Genomic DNA, 21,298 nt, shown 5'->3' on the forward strand with positions numbered 1-21,298 from the left:
CAGTCTGATTTAAGTTCCAACTAAGTGCCTAGGAGGTTAGAGGGCATCAGATTGTCAACTCCAAGTGACAAGAGGTCCTGTCAGCTTTAGCTGCTTTTAGTGAATTTCTTTGAGCTTGGAAAAACATGTCTAAATTGTTTGTAGTCAAAAGGCTCTGAACCACCAGGCGCGGTGGCGCATGCCTGTAATCCCAGCAGCTAGGGAAGCTGAGGCAGGGGAATCGCGAGTTCTAAGCCAGCCTCAGCAAAAGCGAGGCGCTAAACAATTCAGTGAGACCCTGTCTCTAAAATAAAATAGGGCCGGGGCATGTGGCTCAGGAGTGCCCTGAGTTCACTCCCCGGTACCAAAAAAGAAAAAAAAAAAAAAAAAAAAAAGGCTTTGAAGGAACTAGTGTGAACAATTGAAAACCTTCCCCTGATTGCATGGTTCACAGCAAGAGGTACAGTGTTTAGAAGCAGCAGCTCTGGACTCAAAGTGCCTCTTTGAGTATATTAATTAATTAATTAATATTAATTTCATCCCAAGTTAATTTACTTCATTTCTTTAGGCCTCCATGTGTCATCTGTAAAAGGATATTGATACTTACATCCTTGGGTGGTGGTTGTGGTGGTGGGGAGGAGTGCGAGAGGATTGGGATTAAGAGCTCACTGAAACACTTAGAACAGTGCTCAGATAAACTTAGTAAATATTAACTATTATTTTGTGTTGACCTAAATATGCCCTTTCATCAATCAGTTACATTCGTGGGTAAGGTATTTTAATAAATCACCGGCCACTTGTAAGTGGAAGCAATTTATAGAAAATTGTGAGCAGATGATGGTGTTCCTGGAGTGCTGGCTGGCCTCTGCTGTCTTAATAACCTCAATACCATATCCATCCTAAATAAATGCAAATCATACCCTTTGACACATTTCCATTCTGTTCATTCCACATCAAAACCAAATGAAAATTTCACAAGAAACAATTAAATCTACATTAACATTTTTTTCCTTTCTGTCCCTTGTAAGTTCTCTTAATTTTCTGTGTATTTATTTTATATCAAGAACACTTGGAGCTGGACACAGAGACACACGCTTATAGTCCCAGCTATTTGAGAGGCTGTGGCAGGAGGATCACTTGAACCCAGGAGTCTGAAGCCAGCCAGGGCAACATAGTGAGACCCCGTGTCTTGAAAAAAATAAAAAAAGTAATGGACTTTATTTCTTTTGGGGGGAAAAAACATGAAAGAAAGAAACAACTTTTATATTGAAATTGTATCAGAACTCAGAGTAGCAAAGTTATACTTCCTGAAGTTATCAAATTACGCACAGTCCAAAGACTGTTGGCATCCCATAGCCAAACAGGTTATTGTGTTAACTGCAGCAAAGTTATTAGTGGTATAGAAATTCAAAATCATGTATATTTTTGTTTATGCTTGCACTTAGCTCACTCAGTTAATTTTCAAAGGTAAGGTTCAGCTCCTGCTATTAATAACTTGGTATAGTCTAGTCCAGTTTTCACTTTCCTCCTTATTCTAAAAGTACTTCTACCCATTTTGAAAGCATTTCTGCAGATGGAAAAAAGAAGGTAACAAATTAGGACAGATTTCTTCTTTCAAAATTAAACTAATACTAAACCAAACTACAATCCAAAACATCTTCACCAAAATTAACTAGAGAGAGTTGGTAGTTCTCTGAAACTTGTACAAATTTTATTTATTCATGTAAATACTAAAATCACATTGAAAAACACCTTCAAGTTAAGTCCCACACCACCTACTATGGAAAATTACTATGGGCATCCAGTCCTTTTGATTGAACGTGGATAACAAATGAGGCAAAAGACATGGTTTGTGATGAAACTTATGATTCAAACACTAAATGTTTTCAAGCTTTAATAAAGTATATATACCAATTCCAAGTACCAAGCATGATATAAAAATTCAAATTCATGGATTGACTCTTAATAAGCATCAAAAGCAAATTCTTTTCACTGAATCCTATCTTACTCTTGCACAATGCATTCAAAGATGAGTTATGATTAGGGGAAAAAGTGTCCATTGAATGCATCATGTCTAAAAATGCAATTAACATTTCAAAACCACACTTAAAAGGGAAAATGCCTGAAAAGTTAACTCTATTAATAAAATTATTTGAAACAATGTTATCCTATGGATAAAAATACACTTCTTATATATACATGTAGATTTCTACATGAAAGAAGGGATTCAGTCCCAAACAGAAAAGGACTGATCCTTGATAAAGACATCTTAGATTGCCAAACTGATGTGATTATCACTCTAAGGAGAACTGAAAACAAAGATTAAAAAGGCAAGTTAAAGGAAGGATAAAAGTTTAGTCACCTACTCCTGAATAGGGGCAGAGTTGGGTGAGAAGCAGGAGATGAAGGCAGAAGACATAGAAATAAGACAAAGAAGGCTTCAACTCTGACCAGAAATGAATGGAGAATCAAGCAAAGTTGAGAACAGATATGATATACAGTTACAGTTGAGAGGCTTGAAGCTATAATTTGGCGGTTATACTTATAGAAGCCCAATTATCTTAAAATGGAATTAGACAAAGCATCTAAAATTTAATGGAGAGCCAGTATTAGAGTGACCAGATAACTCAGCATGGCGTTATCATTTTAAAAACTTTTCCAAATCACATCAAGTCACCAGAAGATCTCTGATTCAGATCATGTTCTCTGAAGCTGAAAAAGTCCCCGACTGGGAGAGACAGTGAGGGTCTCCAAAAAGAAACCTTGCTCAGATGCATCAGTACCAGAAACTCCACTGGACCCTAGAGAGGCCCTGAATCTTGGACTCTTCAAAATGACTGGACCAGGTTTCTTCTAAGTAAAACATCCTACTGTTTTGTGGACAATGAATTGAGATTGTTTAGAACAACCCCAATTTTGGTTGGGAAGGCAAGGAGAAGCGAGATAAAGAAATGTCACAGAAACTTCATGCAAAGGTAGAACTTTAGAGTTTTTGTTTCCTAATTAACGCTGTACACACAAGTATCCTGTGATGGAATTTGCCTGAAAGTTTCCGTATCCTCAACAGATGAGAATGATTGCATTGTCTGAGATCCTTGATCAGTGCAAATCACTTCCTCTTCTCAAAGACTAGGTTCTTTTTCTGTTTTTCACCCAAATCCTACACTGAAAGACAACCAAGGTGCTAAATATTATCACCAGTCAAGTTAGGTATGATTGAAGAAAATAAATTAACCTTGAAATAAAGAAGATGTTTCTGGTCAAACTTCAGACATACCTGATTAGAAATTACTGGCCCCACCAGGTTAAAGATGAAGGGAGGCCCTAAGAAGTCTAAAGAGCTTATACACACACAAGTGAGTGTCACTTTTTTTAACCTAGTTTTATTAAATATTGCTTCTTTGGGATGTGTTTATAACAACTCCCAGAACATTTTCATGTAAGGATTCAAAGCGGTCATATTAAAATACAGCTCCAATATAAAGTTTATCACAGTTTTACAGTATTCAAAAATGACAGACCTGCCTTAAAAAACAAAAATCAAAAAAAGGACTATTACACCCAAAACATAAGAAAACAATTAAATAAACAAGTTTGGCATTTTCATAACTTTATAGTATAAAACAGAATATTAAATCTATTACTGGCAAGCGGACACTCATGAATTACCTAATTTGAAATGTGTCCCATTTAAACACACTATACAAGTTCACTATACAAAAGATTGAAGGTCTTTTTGATGAAAGAAGTGCACCCTGAAAATTTTTGCCAGTTTAGAATATTTATCTCTGAAAATCAAAAAAGTCCTTTTCCTTTTTTTAAACTGAAGGCTGAATTCAGACTTTTTTGTGTTGTTTTGTCTCATTTGTCAGCCTTCCTGGTTTAAAAACAATAGTGTCTATGGACGCCCACCAGGGGGCAGTGTAAGATTAGCCATTAAATCACGAACAGCTGCAAATATTGTGCATTCACCTGCAACAGAGAAAAATGGTCATTAGCTATTCGCAATACAGGAAAGATGATGTTAACACACCGGTGGGGGAGAGGGGAATTAAATATAAAATTAGTAAGAACTTAAAAGAAAGACTAACTTTTTCACTGTTCAGATTATAGAGGACTAAATTGTGGTGTGAAGAACTAGATAATATTTGGTTTGGGATCCGTTTTGTTCTCAAGAGAGAACAGTGGGAAAGTCCCACTTAGGTATGAATTTAAGAACATACACCAAGGGTTCTATAGAAATAATGTTCCTCTGGATAAGCCTTTAAAATTGAGCTTTAAGCTAAGGTTTAAGGCTTGTGCATTTTGAACCTAGAATGAAAAGATCGAGTTTATACTTATGTATTAGTTCTAATTTCAGTGGTGTCCCTCTAATGTTGCATTAAAGGCCAAATAAAAATGTCTATGACAGCACTGTCCAACAGAACATTGTGAGGATGGAAATGTTGTGTATGTGCACTGTGGCTACTGAGCCCTTGTAACACAGCCACTGTGACTGAGACTGAATTTAAATTTTAACTTAAAAGGTTCGTTTTCATTAGATTGTCACATCTAGCTAACTACAGTTATATTGGACACTGCAAGTACGACATCTATTGGAGATTTCTCCCAAATTTCAAGGAAATGGTCAACTTCTGGAGTTCAACATTAAAATTCAATTAAAATCAATTAGCAACCAAAAGAAGAGATTTTTCTTAGAAACACTTTACCCCAGGAAAGTGACAGGTGTGGGAGGAGGGCAGAGGCTTAAGTAGGGCATACCAGCAATTTAAAATTAAGATTTGTTTGTGGGGAGGGGGCGGGGGTACTAATGGCTCATTCTATTGATTTCCCCCTCACCTCTCACTTCTTGTAAATATTACACATATTAAAAATCATAAACCAAAAGCTGGTTCCTCTGCACTAGAACATGGTCTGACACTGTGGTGGCTGAAAGTGGGAGCACTGAAGAACTCATGTGAATCATGGCCTCTGGCAAAGGGCAGGATGTGCGGTGACCCTGTGCAAGTTACTGCCAACCACTGGAGAATCAAGGCACAGAAAGAAGGAAATCCAAGGTTTGTCCAGTCAAAAGGGGAAAACAAAAAGGAAAAGAGAAACACGTCTACAGTATCTAACCAATTTCATAAATAAAAAAACCAAAATATCTCACCAATTTCTTAAATAAAAGAATTAAGATATATGTATGTATGTATATATATACATATATGTTTGTGTGTGTGTGTGTATATATATATATATATATACATACATATATATATATATATATAATTTTTTTAAAAAGTACTTTCATTGGTAAGTAGAAAATCTTGCTTGATCCAACAGGATCAAAACATTTTCCTTTTCATTTTAAATTCCACAAGACATAATACATAAAAACACATAAGATAATGACAGCCATCTGCTTGTGAAGGAAGGGTTGTTTATTATCAAAGTTCTACTGGGCTGGTACTCTGTGAATTCTAATGGCTTTGAACTTTGACTCTTGAGGGCCTATTTTTAGCTGAAAGAAGAGAGAAGTCAAAGGATGAAAGCAGAAAATTGTAAGAAGTGGAAGAAGTATCACAACAAAAGAAGCACACCGTTCTCTACTGCCCAGCGTATTCCTTAGAAACTAAAGTGAGAACTTGCCTGTGTACAATATGGGGAAACAAACGGTTAAAAATATCATCTCATGATTCCTAAAACTGTGGTACCTAAAAATGTTTCAGAGAACAACTTTCCCTCATTTACCATAATTTTGTTAGCAAACTATGCTGAGATACAGAGGACTTCCTTAATATTAGAAATAAGCAAAATTTTCATTGATATTTTCTTAATATTAGAAATGAGCAAAATGGAAGAAAAGTTCCCTTTGCTGAGCTTCATGTTCTGTAACCGCAAATTTAGCACTGCCAGGAGTTACGTGTTAAGCGTAGGCTACTCCAGTATGGAAGGGACCTCGTTTATCTTTCTAGAAGCATTCTGGTTTCCTCGGAAATGTTCAGTTTGAGAGCTTCATTGTGCACTTGGTGAAAAGGTTCACTTGCACCCACCTGACACTTATATAAGAAGCCCAAAAAGCAGTGATGCCATTTGTATCAGCTTTTATTCTTCACAAAACATTTAGAAGATACAGAACTTTTAATGAGAGTATTCTATTCATGATTGAACCATGAAATATGAGAAACCAACATGCATTGCAACTTTGTGATGTACAGAGTGGCAGATATTGATGGTAGGGCAGGAATTCACAGCCATGGAAAATTCTATCATCCTAACCTAGGGCTTTGTGGCAATGTGTGCTATAAATACAAGCTTCTGGCATTAGCAATTGGGTCAGTCCCAACAGTAGATCACTAACAAAAATAAAAGTCCAGGCAGCAGAGAAATGGACAAAAATGAAGAACCAGTGAGAAAGGAAGACAGCGACAGGCAGACATTAAGAGGGCCACGGCAACCAGAGCTCTATTTCTAGGGACTGGGGTGTGGGGGCAGGGAGGAGAGGAGAGAAGGGATGTCTCTCAAAAGAACTTTGATAACATATATGCAATAGAACATCGTCTACTGGTCATGTACCTTGTCGCGGTGGATTCATCTCTGCAAACCTCTTCAGAATGTTGCTGACCATCATGGGAGCAGCAACAGAAGAGTTCTGCTGTCTGGGAATGTCTGCCTGCTGAGTTGTACCTGAAGCCATGTCATAAATGATGGGAACTATAATACTAACAGGTTCTTGGGGAGGGACCGATGTTTTCTGAGTTAGTTGAAGCTGTAGATACACAAAGAGAATAAAAACAGAAGGAAATAAAACATCTGTCTCAATTTCTCAAAGGTCATATCATTTACTCTACTTTCACATTAACTAGCAAGGACCAGAAAATTAAATATGATAAGAAAACTGACAACTGAATATTATGGTTAAGGTGAAACTGTGTCATGCAATTACCTAGTGGAATACATTTCTATAGTTACTAAGGGAACCAGGATCCCATGAAGTCTAAACGGACAATCAAGGGACCTGGGCCTCTATTTGGCAGTAATGAATGATTCATGCAGTTATCCAAAAGTTGCTCAGACACCCCCATCTGGCACTTTTCTCAGAAGCTCTGTACATACACACAGATGCTGGGTGGTACTTACAAAAAATAGCATTTTGGATTTCAGCACCACAGCAGGTGTCCCAGGAGGTGCAATGGGCGGTGCGCTGGGGGGAATCGTCAGGCAAAACTGAACATTCCACTTCAGCTGTGTTGCCTGGTCAGGAAACTGTTTTGCGAAAAGAAGAAAGAAAAAGAAACATCATGATAAAATCATATGAACATTTAAAATCATACTCAAGGAGACTGAAACAGAATTTCACTTTACATCCAATTGTTAACAGAACATAAAGCGATGACCTGCATTTTTTCAAAAGAAATACAGACATGAAACAACTGAAAAGTCAACTCTGAACTTGTGTAATATGTTCCCTGTCCTTCCCTCTCACTTCATTGGTTCCCAAAGCCTATGGATTCAGCTTCCGCAGTGTCTCTGATACCTGACCTATTCCTTTCTTTTTTCACGAAGGCCACCAAACTCAAGGATTCATTACGTCTCCCACGGTTCCCTAACAGTCCCTTCCAGTGGTTGCCTTTCCCAGTCTATTAATAGAATATGTCAGTTACATATCCTGTAGTGTGATTCTTCTAATCAAGTTCAGAAATGTTTAGTGACATTTGCTGACGAGTGTATTCAAGGCCCTTCTTTTTATTTTTTTGATACTGAGGATTGAACTCAGGGGCACTAGACCACTGAGCCACATCTTCAGCTCTGTTTTGTATTTTATTTAGAGACAAGGTCTCACTGAGTTGCTTAGTCCATCACTGTTGCTGAGGCTGGTTTTGAATTTGCAATCCTTCTGCCTTAGCCTCCCCAGCAGATAGGATTAAAGGTGTGCACCACCATGCCGTGGCAGCTCAAGATTCTTAACTGGTGTCAATCTAGACTTTCTAGTTCTGCTTCCAACTCCTTCCCTAAACAAACTAGTCTATGTGTTAATTGCAAATCATATCTGCTGGTACCTTTTTTTTGGGGGGGGGGGCAGTACCAATGATTGAACCCAGGGTCATTTAACTACCAAGCCATCCCTGATCTTTTTTTATTTTTTATTTTAAAACAGAGTCTTGCTAAGTCCTCAGGTCCTAAGTTACTGAGGTTGGTCTCAAACTTGCCTTAGCCTCCCAAGTCGCTGGAAATACAGGAGTGGGAAATGGTGCCTGATCCCCCTGGTGTTTTCTTAAACATATATTTACTCCTTTAAAAAGTCATAGATTTCTTATTCACATAAATAGTTGCTATAGTCCTATCAGATCAGAAGCCAAATGTTCAGACTATTAGCAAATGACATTGCTTCTCAAATATTCATAGTAAAACACCAACTAAAAGGAGGAATGAGGCATTAGAGTTCCTCAAGTAGACACTGGAAACATTAAAACAAGACTGCTATAACACTGAAAAAATTATAATCAGCTGCCACCAGAATTCCATCTATATAGTTGTAAGAAATAGTTAAACCTACCAAAAGTACAAATGTAAAACTAGGAAAAATATTTATAACTGGGTAGGGATAGAGCTAACTGGTAGAGTGCTTGCCTAACATGCAGGAGGCCCTGGATTCCAACCCCACCACCACCACCACCACCACCACCACCACCACACACACACACACACACACACACAAAGTTATAACTAATGTTTCAAGGGAGTAACTTCTGTAATATACACAGAGCTCCCACAAATTAGTAAGAGAAAGACCCAAAATCTAAAGATCAATAAAACTGTTGATAATGATGTGGAAAGCAGGCATTCTCATAAATGGCTAGTGTGAATATAAACTCACATAACCTCTAGAGAATGATCTGGCAGCGTCTATCAAAATTATAAATATACATATTCTCTGAGTCAGCAATTCATGCAAGAAATGGATCCTACAGACATACGAGCATATCCATAAAAAGGCTCTCTATTATGGCCCTGTTTGTAATAGTAAAATATTAGAAATCACTAAAATGACCGAAAGAGAAGATTGCTTAGCCATTTTAACACATTCATATAAAGAAATGCTAAGCTTTGTTTAAAAAGGAAAACACAAAGACACTCTTTATGTATCGATTCGGAAAAATCTCCAAGATTCATTCAGTGAATTAAGCAAGACAATATGTCAAGCTTGATATTCTGGAAATCATTTCCACCACAAACGCTAACAAATATTTGGAGTAGGGAGACATCATTTTAAATGCTGTTATGGGTTGAACTGAGTGCCTGAAAGATATGAAGTCCTAATTCCTAGTACCTGTGGAATTTGACTTTACTTGAAAATAGGGTTTTTGCAGATATAATCAGGTAAAGATGAGGTCATTAAGGTGAGCCCTAATCCAATATGGCAATGGTCCTTTGTGAGAAGAAAAAAGAGATGCACGGATTGCAGTGATAAATGTACAAGCTAAGGAACACCAAAGACAGCTGGCACCACCATGCTAAGAGAAAAGCACATGACAGTTTCTTCACTAGACACTTCAGAGAGGGCATGGCCCCATGGACACTCTGATTTACGACCTCTTGCCTCCAGAGCTCTGAGAGAAAATTTTTATTTTTTTTTTTATTTTTTTGTGGTGCTGAGGATTAAACCCAGGGCCTTGTGCAAGTGAGGCCAGCACTCTACCAACTGAGCTAGATCCCCAGCCCGTTGTTTTAAGCCATTCAGTTTGTGGTGATTTGCTATAGCAGGCCTAGAAAACTAATACAAATGGACAGAGCTATGCAGAAGGAAAAAAAAAATCCACAAAGACCAATACCAGAGCAAGAGTAGATATCTAGTGCTCTAAAGGGGGCTGCTGCCCATGCAGCCTCTGCTGTCTGTGACTCTGCATTTCAGTCTCAGCAGCTATTCATGGACACAAAATCCATGACCAACAAAGGTGGGGAGTCAGATCTTTAAAAAATTTTATAACACATAAATTAATGTTATATATAATATTTCATAATTAAATGGGGAAAAAGTACAAAATAGCATGTGTAAATGTTATTGCTTTATTTAAAAAGTATATAGAAGAGATGTATTGGCTTTTATGAATGGACTACCTCTGCAAAGAGAGGGAGCCACTGAGAACTCTGGTTGGACTCTAGCTGGACAGGGATGGAGAGTGAACTTCTCACTATATTACATTGTCCTGAATTCAAGAGAACAGAATTATGTCAATTGGTCAAAGATAAATAAAATTTAAGTTAAAAATTAAGAATTAAGGAGAAAAATGGAAGAAAATACATAAACAAGTGAAACTTAATCAACGCTGCTCCCACCAACTCTAACCTCCTCAAACAGACCTTGCTAGAAAAGCACGCGTTTCTCCAGAACTTACCAGTTCTAGCTTCATAATATGCACACAGTCCCTGAGGATGTGCGTAGGTGCTCCTAACAGCTTCGTGAAGGCTATTAATGTATTGGCTTTAAAAGGTGGGCCTGCAACCTGTCGGGATAAATAAAGCTAGTTATTCTTCATTCTATTTGACTTCTCTGTTTCATCAATTATATTAAAATTATGCAATAACACATACTCGTGTTTCAAAGAATTTCTCCAAAACTTGAAGTTCATCAGGTTTCCACTGTCCTGCGTTTTCGGGTGTCACTTTTAGCTGAAGGGTCTGGTTGGTTTTGGGACTAAGAGCTACTCTGCATTTCAGGGCGTCAGTTTTAAACATGATCACTCCGGGTTCATTGGAATTTATCAGTTGCAGCTGCAAAACAAGAAGGAAGCATCAAATTAATATGAATTGTTTCAAAGAAAACCAACTAAGTAAACACAGATGAGAAGAATGAGGTTCAGAGAGCTGAAAGCGTATGTTGATTTTAAGTGGCAGAACTCAGGCTAGGTCATAGGTCAGATGATTACTCGTTTAAATACTAATTTGTTCAAATTATGCTAAAACTTTTATTATTATCCTTTTTCCAAATCTGATATTTTAAATATTCACCAGTTTGACTACTTCATTAATACATAAAGATATCAATAGTAAGTAGAAGTAACTAACATGTTTTGAAAGCCAAGACATTATGCAAAGGGCTTTTTCATAAAATATATCAAATTCCCTCTACTGTTATTAGTCAGATTGATATTATTCTTCTTCTTCTTCTTTTTTTTGGACTTGGGATTGAGCCCAGAGGTGCTTAACCAATGAGCTACATCCTTAGAAGTCCCCCCCCCCCGCCTTTTAAAATTTCTGAGACAGGGTCTTACTATGTTGCTGAGTCTGGCTTTGAACTTGGATCCTCCTGCTTCAGCTTCCTGAGTCACTGGGATTACAGGTATGCACCACCACGCCCAGGTGATAGATACTATTATCTACTTTTACCAAAAAGGTAAAAAAAATTTGCCCAAGCGCATATTAGCAGGTGATATGGCCTGGCCACAAACCTAGGCAGCCTAACTCTAGAATTGGTGCTGTGAATTATGAACTATCTTGTAAGGGAATCACCACGGGATCAGATGTCTTTTTCTATAAACGCTTTAACTAAATTCAATCGTTCATGCATTTTAAAAGGAGATTCATCCTTGTGATCATAAATAATTTCATTTCAATGGAGACTCAGATTCAAAGTCAGCCTGCCTCCAAGGGCACTCTCAAGGGCAGACAGTTATTCCTACACCATTCTCTGCAAGGTCATATCCTCTGAATACTGTGGTGACCTATTTGTAGGTTCATGTTAGTCCTGTGCCATGGAAGTCACAGCACAAAAGATTACGAAATGCAGAAACATGTTAACACAAAAGAAAACAGAGTGCATTTTTAATGCTAGGGCAGAATGAAAAGCATAATTCTAATAAGCTAGTTAAAGGAGGTGTGAGAAGCATCACTTTAGTTCAGATCCTTTTCTGCAGGACAACTCTGCATTCTGCTTTTGACAATCACTACTGACAGGGTTAAGAGGTACTCATACCGTTTCTTGTTGAATAATTCTTTGAAGGTGTCGTCTCATGATGACTGATCCAAGGAATCTCTCAAGTGGGGAACAAAGGTAACTACCTGCCAGGCCGGGCACGAGACCTGGCGTTGGAGAGGGCAGCAGTAAAATGTTCAAGGCACTGTGAGTGAGGATGGTAGGTATGGACGCCGCCCAGGAGCGCTGAGGTAGTTTGCGAGGTGGAGGCATGTTTGTCGGCATTGTTTGGGAACCTTTGGGGAAGGAAAACATGTCATTTCAGTGACAAATACATACTATCTTTTTGTTTCCTGTTTTGCTTTCATTATAAATCATTGTCATTCTAAATCATTTTGGACTGTTTTAGTTACTCCTTGTGGTATTACAATCATTTATTAATTTCCTGCTAGCAAAGATGGTCATAATTATTCTCCTTCTGTAGCCAGGCTCCTTGCAAGTGACTTTGCAGGAACTCCTTGAGGGGTGCAGTCTACATCTCCACCTGGAATCTGATTGGCCTTGCAACTTTCTTTTGGCCAAAAGAATGCAATGGAAGTGACACTGGCCTAATTGCAAGCCTAGACTGATACGTACTTCCTCTCTTGGAGCCCTCTCCAGTCACCATGTGAACAAACTTGTGATCCAGCATGAGACCACACAGCCAGCGGAGGCCATCTCAGGCCAGCTAGTCCCTAATGAACACAGTAACTGACCAAACACCGTGAGCGAGCCCTATGGAGCTTGGCAGCCTACAGAATTGGGAGCTATTGTATGATTGTTATTTTAAGTACTAAAAGCTGTGCAGCAAAAGCCAAGAAATACACTGGTATAATTCTTCTCCTCTGTGTTCATTTGTATCTTAAGGTATTGTCTATGATTCAACATGGCAGCTAACAATGCAGCGGTCATGACAGAAATACTGGGACTCACTTTCTAAGGCTTCTGGAAAAGATATCACCCCTTTCTTACATTTTGCCCGATTCTGCAAATTAATGATTGTGAACAGATTTACTATGTGGATAAAGTTGAAGCCTTTAGGTATCCTCATTCAACAAGTAGGTCAACCTTCAAGTGTGAGGATGAAAATAAATAGGCCATTTATTGGTTATATTAAAAAAAGAACATAAAAATGTTGACCACACTCACTTGTTCCAGCTCGAGGGGAATGAGAAGCATCGGGAACTGGAGAATGTAGTGATGGGTTGGCGGGTGACATTCCAGGCAGACGTGTTGCTGGTGAAGGGCCAGACACTTGAGGGGACCCTGGCCAGTTCCCTGCTCGTCCACTTGGTGACACCATAGTGTATGGGGAGCTAGGGTCAAGAGTTCCTGAAAGAAGTAAACAGATGGTTCTCAAAACCCACATCTTAATAACCCAAAATTAGGTGACAGCATTTGAATCCTCAAATGCTGATTTATTTTTTCTTTCAATAAGATATTCCACTAAAGCTTGATGTTTCTTAACATGCCATGCATGAATCTCTATTTTATGTAGTTTATGTACTTTTCAACTGGATGGATGGAAGAATTTAGAAAAATATGTCTAAGAAAAGATAAAATTTACCTTCAAATGAGCTTCTTTCTACATCATGTAAGACATCACAATCTACTTTTTTTTGTCACTATATGTGCTTGAAAATACTAAGCCAACAATCTCGAAGCTCCTTTAAGGAGAGAAATATTTTATTTTTAAACTAACCCCTAACAAATTGTTTTTTCATTCTACTCAGAGATGGACAAAGAGAGGGAAAGTTTCCATTTTCTTTCTTCAGCAAAGGCCCCCTTTACCAAAACATGAACTGAGATACAAGTTCTGAAAGCAGTGACTTCCTGAATAATTTATAGTTCATCCTAAAGATGACCTTTGACACATTTATAGATCTTTGTCACCAAGAAAAACAGAAGACACTTCTACCTTACATGTCCGCGAGTAAATGGTCTTTACTTTAGAAAGTGTTCCACTTCACCAGTCATCGAAGAAACACATAGTCAACAATAAGATCCCCCTTTTCACCTATCAAAATGGCCAAGACCTTTTAAAATCTTAACACCTGCCCGTTGGCACGGATGCAGGACAACAGACAAGAATGTATGATGCTATAGGAAATTCGTACACTTTCCAGGTGAGCAATTTGCAATGTTTCAAAAGCTTTAGAATTTCTCAGACCCTTTGAGACCAAGATGTCACTTCTAGGAATTTATTTTAAAAATAATCATGGGTGTGGGCAGAGACAGCACCTTTATCTTTAACTGTTAAAAAAAAAAAAAAAGGAAACATTCTCAACATACAGTAATAGGATAGCAGTTCAATCATGGTATGCCCACGCAAGAAATACTATGAAGCCACATAGTATAATGCTGTAGAGTTATTACTAACAAATATTTGCACAAGTATTAATGTAAAATCACAGGGGTGTGCAGCTTAAAAACTGAGGAAGCTCTTTATGTTCTGGTATGATACCATATTCATGATATATTGAATGAAAAAAATGAACACCCTACAGTACGCTGCCACATGTGTAAGAGGGATACATATTTGCTTGCATATGTATAAAACAGCTCTGCAAAATTATCAGAAAATAATAACACCAGATACCTCTGGGAAGAGGAACTAGGTGGTTGGTGGAATAAAAAGGAAACATTTCACTGACTACCTCTTCTGTCCTTTATTTGAATCCATCCAAAAAGCATCTTTTGAGTTATAAAGTTAAAAAATTAAAGTCACAGGCTGGGATTGTGGCTCAGCGGTAGAGTGCTCACCTCGCACGGGCGGACCCGGGTTCGATTCTCAGCACCACATAAAAATAAAGGCACTGTGTTGTAAATTTGTTAAAAAAAAAAAATTAAAGTCACAAAGCAATTCATATTACCATTTGTGGGGGAGGTGTGGGGGGGGCGGAGAAGCGGATAGGTAGGGAGCAAGCAAGAGCCACAGACAGGTGAGAAGGCAGGAGAGCAGGAAGTACACAGGAAGGGCAGAGCAGGGCAAGGTGGGGCGCAGAGTTCAAAGCAGAGAGGATCGACTGGTCGTTCATTACCTCTGTGTGGTATGATTAGGAAAAACTGATTTTCTCCTTAAGCAGTTCTTTTGCTATTTCCTCAATAAACAGGCACGGATTTAGCAATAAGGAAATTTACTAACAAAAATTACTTTTATGTCAAGCTCTTATGCTATTAGCGATTTCTATGTGTGGACTCACCATGTGGACTAGCAAAACTGGCCCCTGGTCCTATTGAGATTCCATGCGAGGATGGGGGAGGAGTTGGAACAAATGACGCTGGTGATGGGGCTCTCAAAGCCCCACTGGGGGAGCTGGCGGCATGCAGATTTCCTAATAAAGGAAAATAATTATAGATGATCTTGCAGGACACCTTTTACGTCCTGTCCAAGGACCCCGAGTTAAAAATCTCCCTAAAGAAACAAGTAGTAAAGCTCCCATAAATAATGTAATGAAAAACTAGAAAGATTTCATTATTGAAAAAGAGAGCTCAATTCCATGGGCCCAAATTCTAGTTCTTATATTGACAAATTAAAAAAAAAAAATCCAGTGTACTTTTTACTCACTCACTCAACAAGTAGGCATGAATGCCAACTTCATGCCAAGCACTGTTCTAGGCATAGGGGATGCAGCAGTTAACAAAAGAGACAAAAATTCCTGTCCTCATGGAGCTTATATTCTAGTAGAATTAGAAAGATAAACATCTATGTCAGGTAATAATAAGAGCTATGGAGAAAAACTAGAGAGAGTAAGGGGACAATTTCATGTAGTGGTGGAGATGAGTGCTGTCCTGTATATAAAGCTGAGAGAAGACCTCTCTCTCTAAGGGGGCATGTGAGCCAGACGGGAAGAAAGTGCAGGATAAGGCATGAGGACATCCAGGGATAAGATATTTCAGGTAAACAAAAGAGCTAGTACAAATGTTCCAGAGGAGGAAAGAGTTATGTGCAAACGGGAGGCAGCCAGTGTGCTGGAACCATGAGCAAGGGGCAGGGGAGAGGAGCCTGGGGTAGGCCCAAACCACAGAGGGACTTGTAGGCCACTCTAAGGACTTAGGGTTTACCCCAAATTCGTGGGAGGCTAGTGTGAAGCCTGGAGCAGAAGTCCTGAACTATCTCCTGTCATAGCTGCTATGGGGAAACAGACTAGGGAGCAAGGGAGAGGTAGGGATGAGAAACCAGTCAGAGGCAACTGCTGTAACCCAGGTGAGAGAGGACTGGTAGTCGAATTCTGGGTAAAATCGGACAATAGAGCTGACAGTGACTAAATGTGGATCTGAAAGAAACAGCCAGCCAGTATGAGTTTCCATGGTTTGGCCCAGGAAACAGGAAGTTAGAGGCTGCCATTTTCTAAAGCCGGATGTCTGTGGGAGGAGCAGGACTGGGCAACAGGGCAGCGGGAGCTTAGTTCCAGCTCTGCTGAATTCCAGGTAGCTTCTAGACTTTATATGCAAATAGTGAATAGACAACTGGAAAATAGAGGGCTACAGTTCCAGGGTAACTGGAGACATGAACTTAATATTAATAGTATTTAAAGCCATAGGATTTATTTTAATTTAGGATTCGAAGTGGGAACTATGGCTACCCAAACTATTGAATGAACACAACATTAAAATATTTGTTACATTACCATCACTATCTTAAACACCAGCAGGTTTCAAAGCCTCTACCACAATTAAGAAAATTTCAGGTTTTTATATTCCCAAGTACCTAAAGCAATATCTTATCCTCAGAAAATATGTTGATCAACTTGATTAACCTTATTTAATTATATGCTCTGGACAGGAGATTTAACTTCTCCATACCTCAGTTTTTCTCCATAAAATGGGGTTAATAACAGGACTTATGCCACAAGTTTGCTGTGAGGATTAAATGAGTAAAGTGCTTAGAAAAGGGCTTGGCACACAGTAAGCACTATATACTTGTCTGCTAATATAATGATTTCAAAATTATTTTCCCTTCTTCCTATGAAAAAACCATTGCAACACACACCCTAGAAACACAGTCCCCTAGGGTTCTGTTTCTGTATCTGCCTACTTCCTCCCTAGCAGTTCTTTCTTTCACCATAGACCACTAGTGCTCCTAAGAATTGAGCTCACCCACCCACTCAGGCTTCAATGACCCTGGACATGACAATAAAAACTTCAAGTCTTCATCTATGGTCCCATCATCTCTCTGATGGGCCATAAGGCCTCAATACAGCCAACTGCCTATGGCATGTCATATCTTAACTCAGATGTCTCTGGGAACTTACAAGCAACAGGTTCCAGAGAAACCACCCCCACATTGAAATCTGCCCCTCCACCACGCTTACCCCTTTCAGTTATGCAAATTGAACCCCACAGGGCCCTGATTAAATCCAACAATGGATTTTCAAGGGGGAGGGGTGCAGGCAGGCATCTACAGGAAATAACAGTCAAACCCCTGCAGAATGCTCAAAATGCTCAAAAGCATGACTAACCCCTTTTGTTACACTTAACACACCTGGTATTACAGATGCAATCTATTTATCTAGGAATCTAAGACAGAGGAAGCAGGTCACATACTCCCTCCTAAAAGGGGGGAGGGTTGAAATATTTTTTGTTAGATGAAGATTTTTAAAATTTCTTTTCTTTATTTTTAAACCATGCTACTGTAGTAATTTGAAGAGCCATGAGTGGCTAAGTGTGACACACATAGTGGGGCTGGGATGTGTCAGGACTGTGAGTCGCCTGGGTGGTGCTGGGTGTCAAGTAGCTCAACATGGACAACAAAGATCCTGAATGGGCTGGCCAAAGAGACAGGAGCCATGTGCTGGGCCAAGACTAAAGACCTCCGGGAATTCAATTCTCCTAATACCTCTAAGCAAAATGGTTTATATTATTCCCTTTTGACAAATGCAATTAGCTGGTTAAAAACAAGTGATATCCCTATATTTCTTATCTGCTGGTCAATACAAGTTTCTCATATATACACTTATACATAAATGAAAGATTTTTTTTTTTTGTATTTTAAAAAGGAAAAAGGTGCACACTGCAAAGTCTGCTTTACAATGTGAAAACTAAAAAGTGAAAGCATTTGTTGGATTTGTCTCTTTTAAAAACAAATCAGTTCTATGTTTGTCCTGTTTTCTAATAAGCTAGAATATCTTCAAATGGCAATGTATTCTTTAGTTGACCAGACTGATATATTCGAATTAAAGGATTTTACTACACACGTGCTTTTAAAAATTATTCAATTGCTTATTACATCCCACATTACATGACATTTTGTATGCTGAAACTTTGTGTTGAAAAAGCATCATACTTTGTATCATTATTGATGCAGAACAGATTAAGTATGGAAGCTGGCAGGCAAGGGGTCACCCACCACAAGAAATCTGATACCCATCTTCCTTGCTAGCTAAGCTGGCAAGCAGGGCCAGTATCTGGCTCCCTACTGAACCCCTAGCACCAACTGGCCCCTGGTACAGAGAAAGTGCTCAGGAGATTCCAATGAATCACTGAATCAAAAGTAAAAATTTGTCAAGCACTTTTACAGCGCACTTCACAGTGCTGCCCGCAAAGCCATTTTGTCTAGACTAACAAGATGTGCACCTCCTAACTCTGGGGCCTGAGGAGCAGGCATCCTTCACGGGTACTAAGGCTTGGAAAATGGAGTTACTGTAGAAGGAAGCTTTGTTTATTTACAAAACTAGGTAGCAGGGCAGTAAGTGACCCACAGGCCTCAGGTTGTTGACCTCTGATAGAGATCATGTTGTAATTAGTACCCCTTGGAATTGTGCCATAAGTCTGGCTCTGGATGACAATGTCTCCACTTAATTCAAACCTTTTAAAGTGCTCCTGAACCATGAACACAGATTTTTACAACCTTGCTATAATGAATGCAAGGCATGTATCCAGCCATAGACTAGAAAGGGAATTCTCTCTGAAGCCTGAGGCCACATGCACAGTTCTTCTCTGTGTGTGTATATATGTGTGTGTGTGTATGTGTGTGTTTGTGAGTGTATGTGTGTGTGTTCTGTATTTGAAGGCTGAACATGACAAGTGAATAAGTAATACCTTACCTGGAGACTGTGTGTGCATCATAGAGGGAGACTGATTAACTGTGCTGTGATAAGATGTGGGGGGTGAAGTAAGAGGATACGCGCCTGATGTTCCTGGCTGCTTTGGAAATGGCTGAAAAGAAGAAAATTCAACGTTGATAAAATGGCCGACTCTAGATAATATAAGAGTGTGGCTTTCCTCCACTATAGCTACGGTATTAACAATTACACACTTCACTGGCTACCGAACAGGAAATATGACATATGAAAATGTCCCAAAAAATACACAGTCTTTAAAAACTCATTCAAAATGTGTTTCAAATAGCAACATCCTCATTCCTGACCTTGCAACATCACCGCTTCTATCCATCTAGGTTATTTTTTGCCCATTTTGTCTACCATATCCATATCACTGATTTATCTCTACCATTTACCAACACTTCATTGCATATAAGGCGTGTTCCTACACATTCTCAGATCTCTGAAACCAGAATATAATTTTCAACACCTGGAATGTCGGTTTAATTTGCAGTGTGTTGTTGTTGTTTTTAGAAGCACATAAAAATGCTGCATCCTATATTTGGTGGAGTTTAGAGTCAATGAAATACAGTAGTTCAACCCGACCTCTAGTTACCTTGATCTCTAGTAATAAAAAAACCAAGGATAATCTAATTACCTTCCTAGTCTGATGTTTTAAATTGAGGTATAGGTTACATATAATAAAATGGATAAATGTGAAACATATTGGATGAATTTTTTTAAAATGTTAACTACCAAGATCAAGACACCGAAGACGATTACCTGCACCCAAAGACCTCCCTATACACCACCTGCCAAATCTCTTTATTTTCTCCCCAAAGATAAGCACTGTTCAGACTTCCATCAGTCAAGTTTAGCCTTGTTTACGTATTTCATAAATATACTGAATGTCCTCTTTGGTGTTTGGCTTCTTTTAACATTATCTCAGCGAAATTCATCCAGTATGTTGCAAGTAGCAGTAGTTTATTCTCTCATTTCTGTAACAAATTCCATTGTATGAATAGACCCCAATTTATTCATTCATTCTACCATTGCTGAATGCTCGAGTTGTTTATAGTTTTTTGAATGTTGCTGCTATAACATTTTTGTGTTTTTTTGATCCGTTCCAGTTGCATATATACCCAAGAGCAGAATTGTTAAATCAGAGTTATGTATATAATGTTCAGCCTCAGCACCCTGGAATACTGCTAAACACCACAACAAGGCAGTTGTAGCATTTTACATACTTCCTGGCAGTAAATGAGAGTTTTAGTTGCTATTAATACCAAATTTTGGCACAAATTATTGTTTTTCTTAAAGCCATTCTCTATGGGTGTAGAGTGTTATCTCAGTGTGGCTTTAAATTTGTATTCTGTGGTGCCATGAGGTTTGACTATCTTTTTTGTACATCTGATCATTTGGACATCCTCTTTTATGAAATGCCTTGAATATTTTGTTCATTTTTAAAACTAGGTTGTCTTTTTTTCCCCCTTTCCCTTATTGATTCTTCCTTAACTATTTGAAAGAAATTATAGAATTCAGGCTCTCTAATTCACAAGCTACAAAAATCATACATTTGGGGGTATATTTTATCCAATAATGCAGAATGTACCTTTCTTTTTTTGAGATTCAAATAATGCTATCTTATAACTAAAACTATGACGTTCCTAAGCTTTTATATTTTCTTCATTTTTCATGGACTAAAAGTATGTTTTACGAAAAAGAAGAAAAGCTACCTGCTCGCTTCAAGTACATGAAACCCTTTATGAACATTTTTTCTTCCTGTCTTATCAAAGAGATTAACAGTTTACAAATAAGAATATAACATAGATATCCAGTAAACAAAAAGGAATTGAAAACTAAAATTGTTCAATAAAATGCTCAATTCTTAAAAAGTACCTAGAGCCAAAGAAACTAACTAAATACATTTAGCCACAGCATATGAATATTATTTGAAAAGAACTCTAATTGGTATTAAATGTCAAACTTTTTAATTTAGCAATCAATGAAAAAATCTACCTACAGGTTGAATATAGAACAAGAAAAAACAAAATTCCTAGAGCTTTCACAAAGTGACAAATTTTTCTAACTTTTTTGGAACATCCTAACTTTTTCCCCACCTAACTACTTCTAATCCTTTTGCCCTGGTTTATAACTATTTTCCTAGATAAAAAGCTCATGTTCAGTATGAAATGCTACTGGTACAGAGACTTTTCAGCAAAATCAGAATATCAAATAAACTAGCACTGTAGGCTCTTACTGTAGCAGATAATGATTTCTAAATGAAAGAAATCCTTACAAAAAAAGCCAATGAGCAACATATCTGGGAGAGGGAGAGATG

General features: G+C 38.3%; 1 protein-coding gene across 2 annotated transcripts in view; it reads right to left on the reverse strand.

The window, feature by feature from the left end:
* Positions 1 to 1,667: 1,667 nt before the first annotated feature.
* Med14 (mediator complex subunit 14) overlaps positions 1,668 to 21,298 on the reverse strand; it is a 71,646-nt gene continuing 52,015 nt past the window's right edge. The window contains exons 23-31 of one of the 2 annotated variants that reach the window (XM_046453848.2): positions 18,961 to 19,072; positions 15,118 to 15,249; positions 13,064 to 13,246; positions 11,936 to 12,171; positions 10,555 to 10,734; positions 10,359 to 10,466; positions 7,102 to 7,227; positions 6,538 to 6,730; positions 1,668 to 3,951 (exon numbers count right to left, since the gene is read on the reverse strand). In XM_046453848.2, coding sequence (XP_046309804.1) covers positions 3,878 to 3,951; positions 6,538 to 6,730; positions 7,102 to 7,227; positions 10,359 to 10,466; positions 10,555 to 10,734; positions 11,936 to 12,171; positions 13,064 to 13,246; positions 15,118 to 15,249; positions 18,961 to 19,072 — 1,344 coding nt within the window. In that variant the 3' untranslated portion in view covers positions 1,668 to 3,877. The remainder of the gene's footprint in view (positions 3,952 to 6,537; positions 6,731 to 7,101; positions 7,228 to 10,358; positions 10,467 to 10,554; positions 10,735 to 11,935; positions 12,172 to 13,063; positions 13,247 to 15,117; positions 15,250 to 18,960; positions 19,073 to 21,298) is intronic. The other variant, XM_046453849.2, reaches the window with a different exon arrangement.

Source organism: Marmota monax, unplaced genomic scaffold (assembly GCF_021218885.2).
Source record: "Marmota monax isolate L192 unplaced genomic scaffold, Marmota_monax_Labrador192_F-V1.1 WCK01_AAM20220418_F8-fsc00182, whole genome shotgun sequence".
NCBI classification, from domain to species: Eukaryota; Metazoa; Chordata; class Mammalia; order Rodentia; family Sciuridae; genus Marmota; species Marmota monax.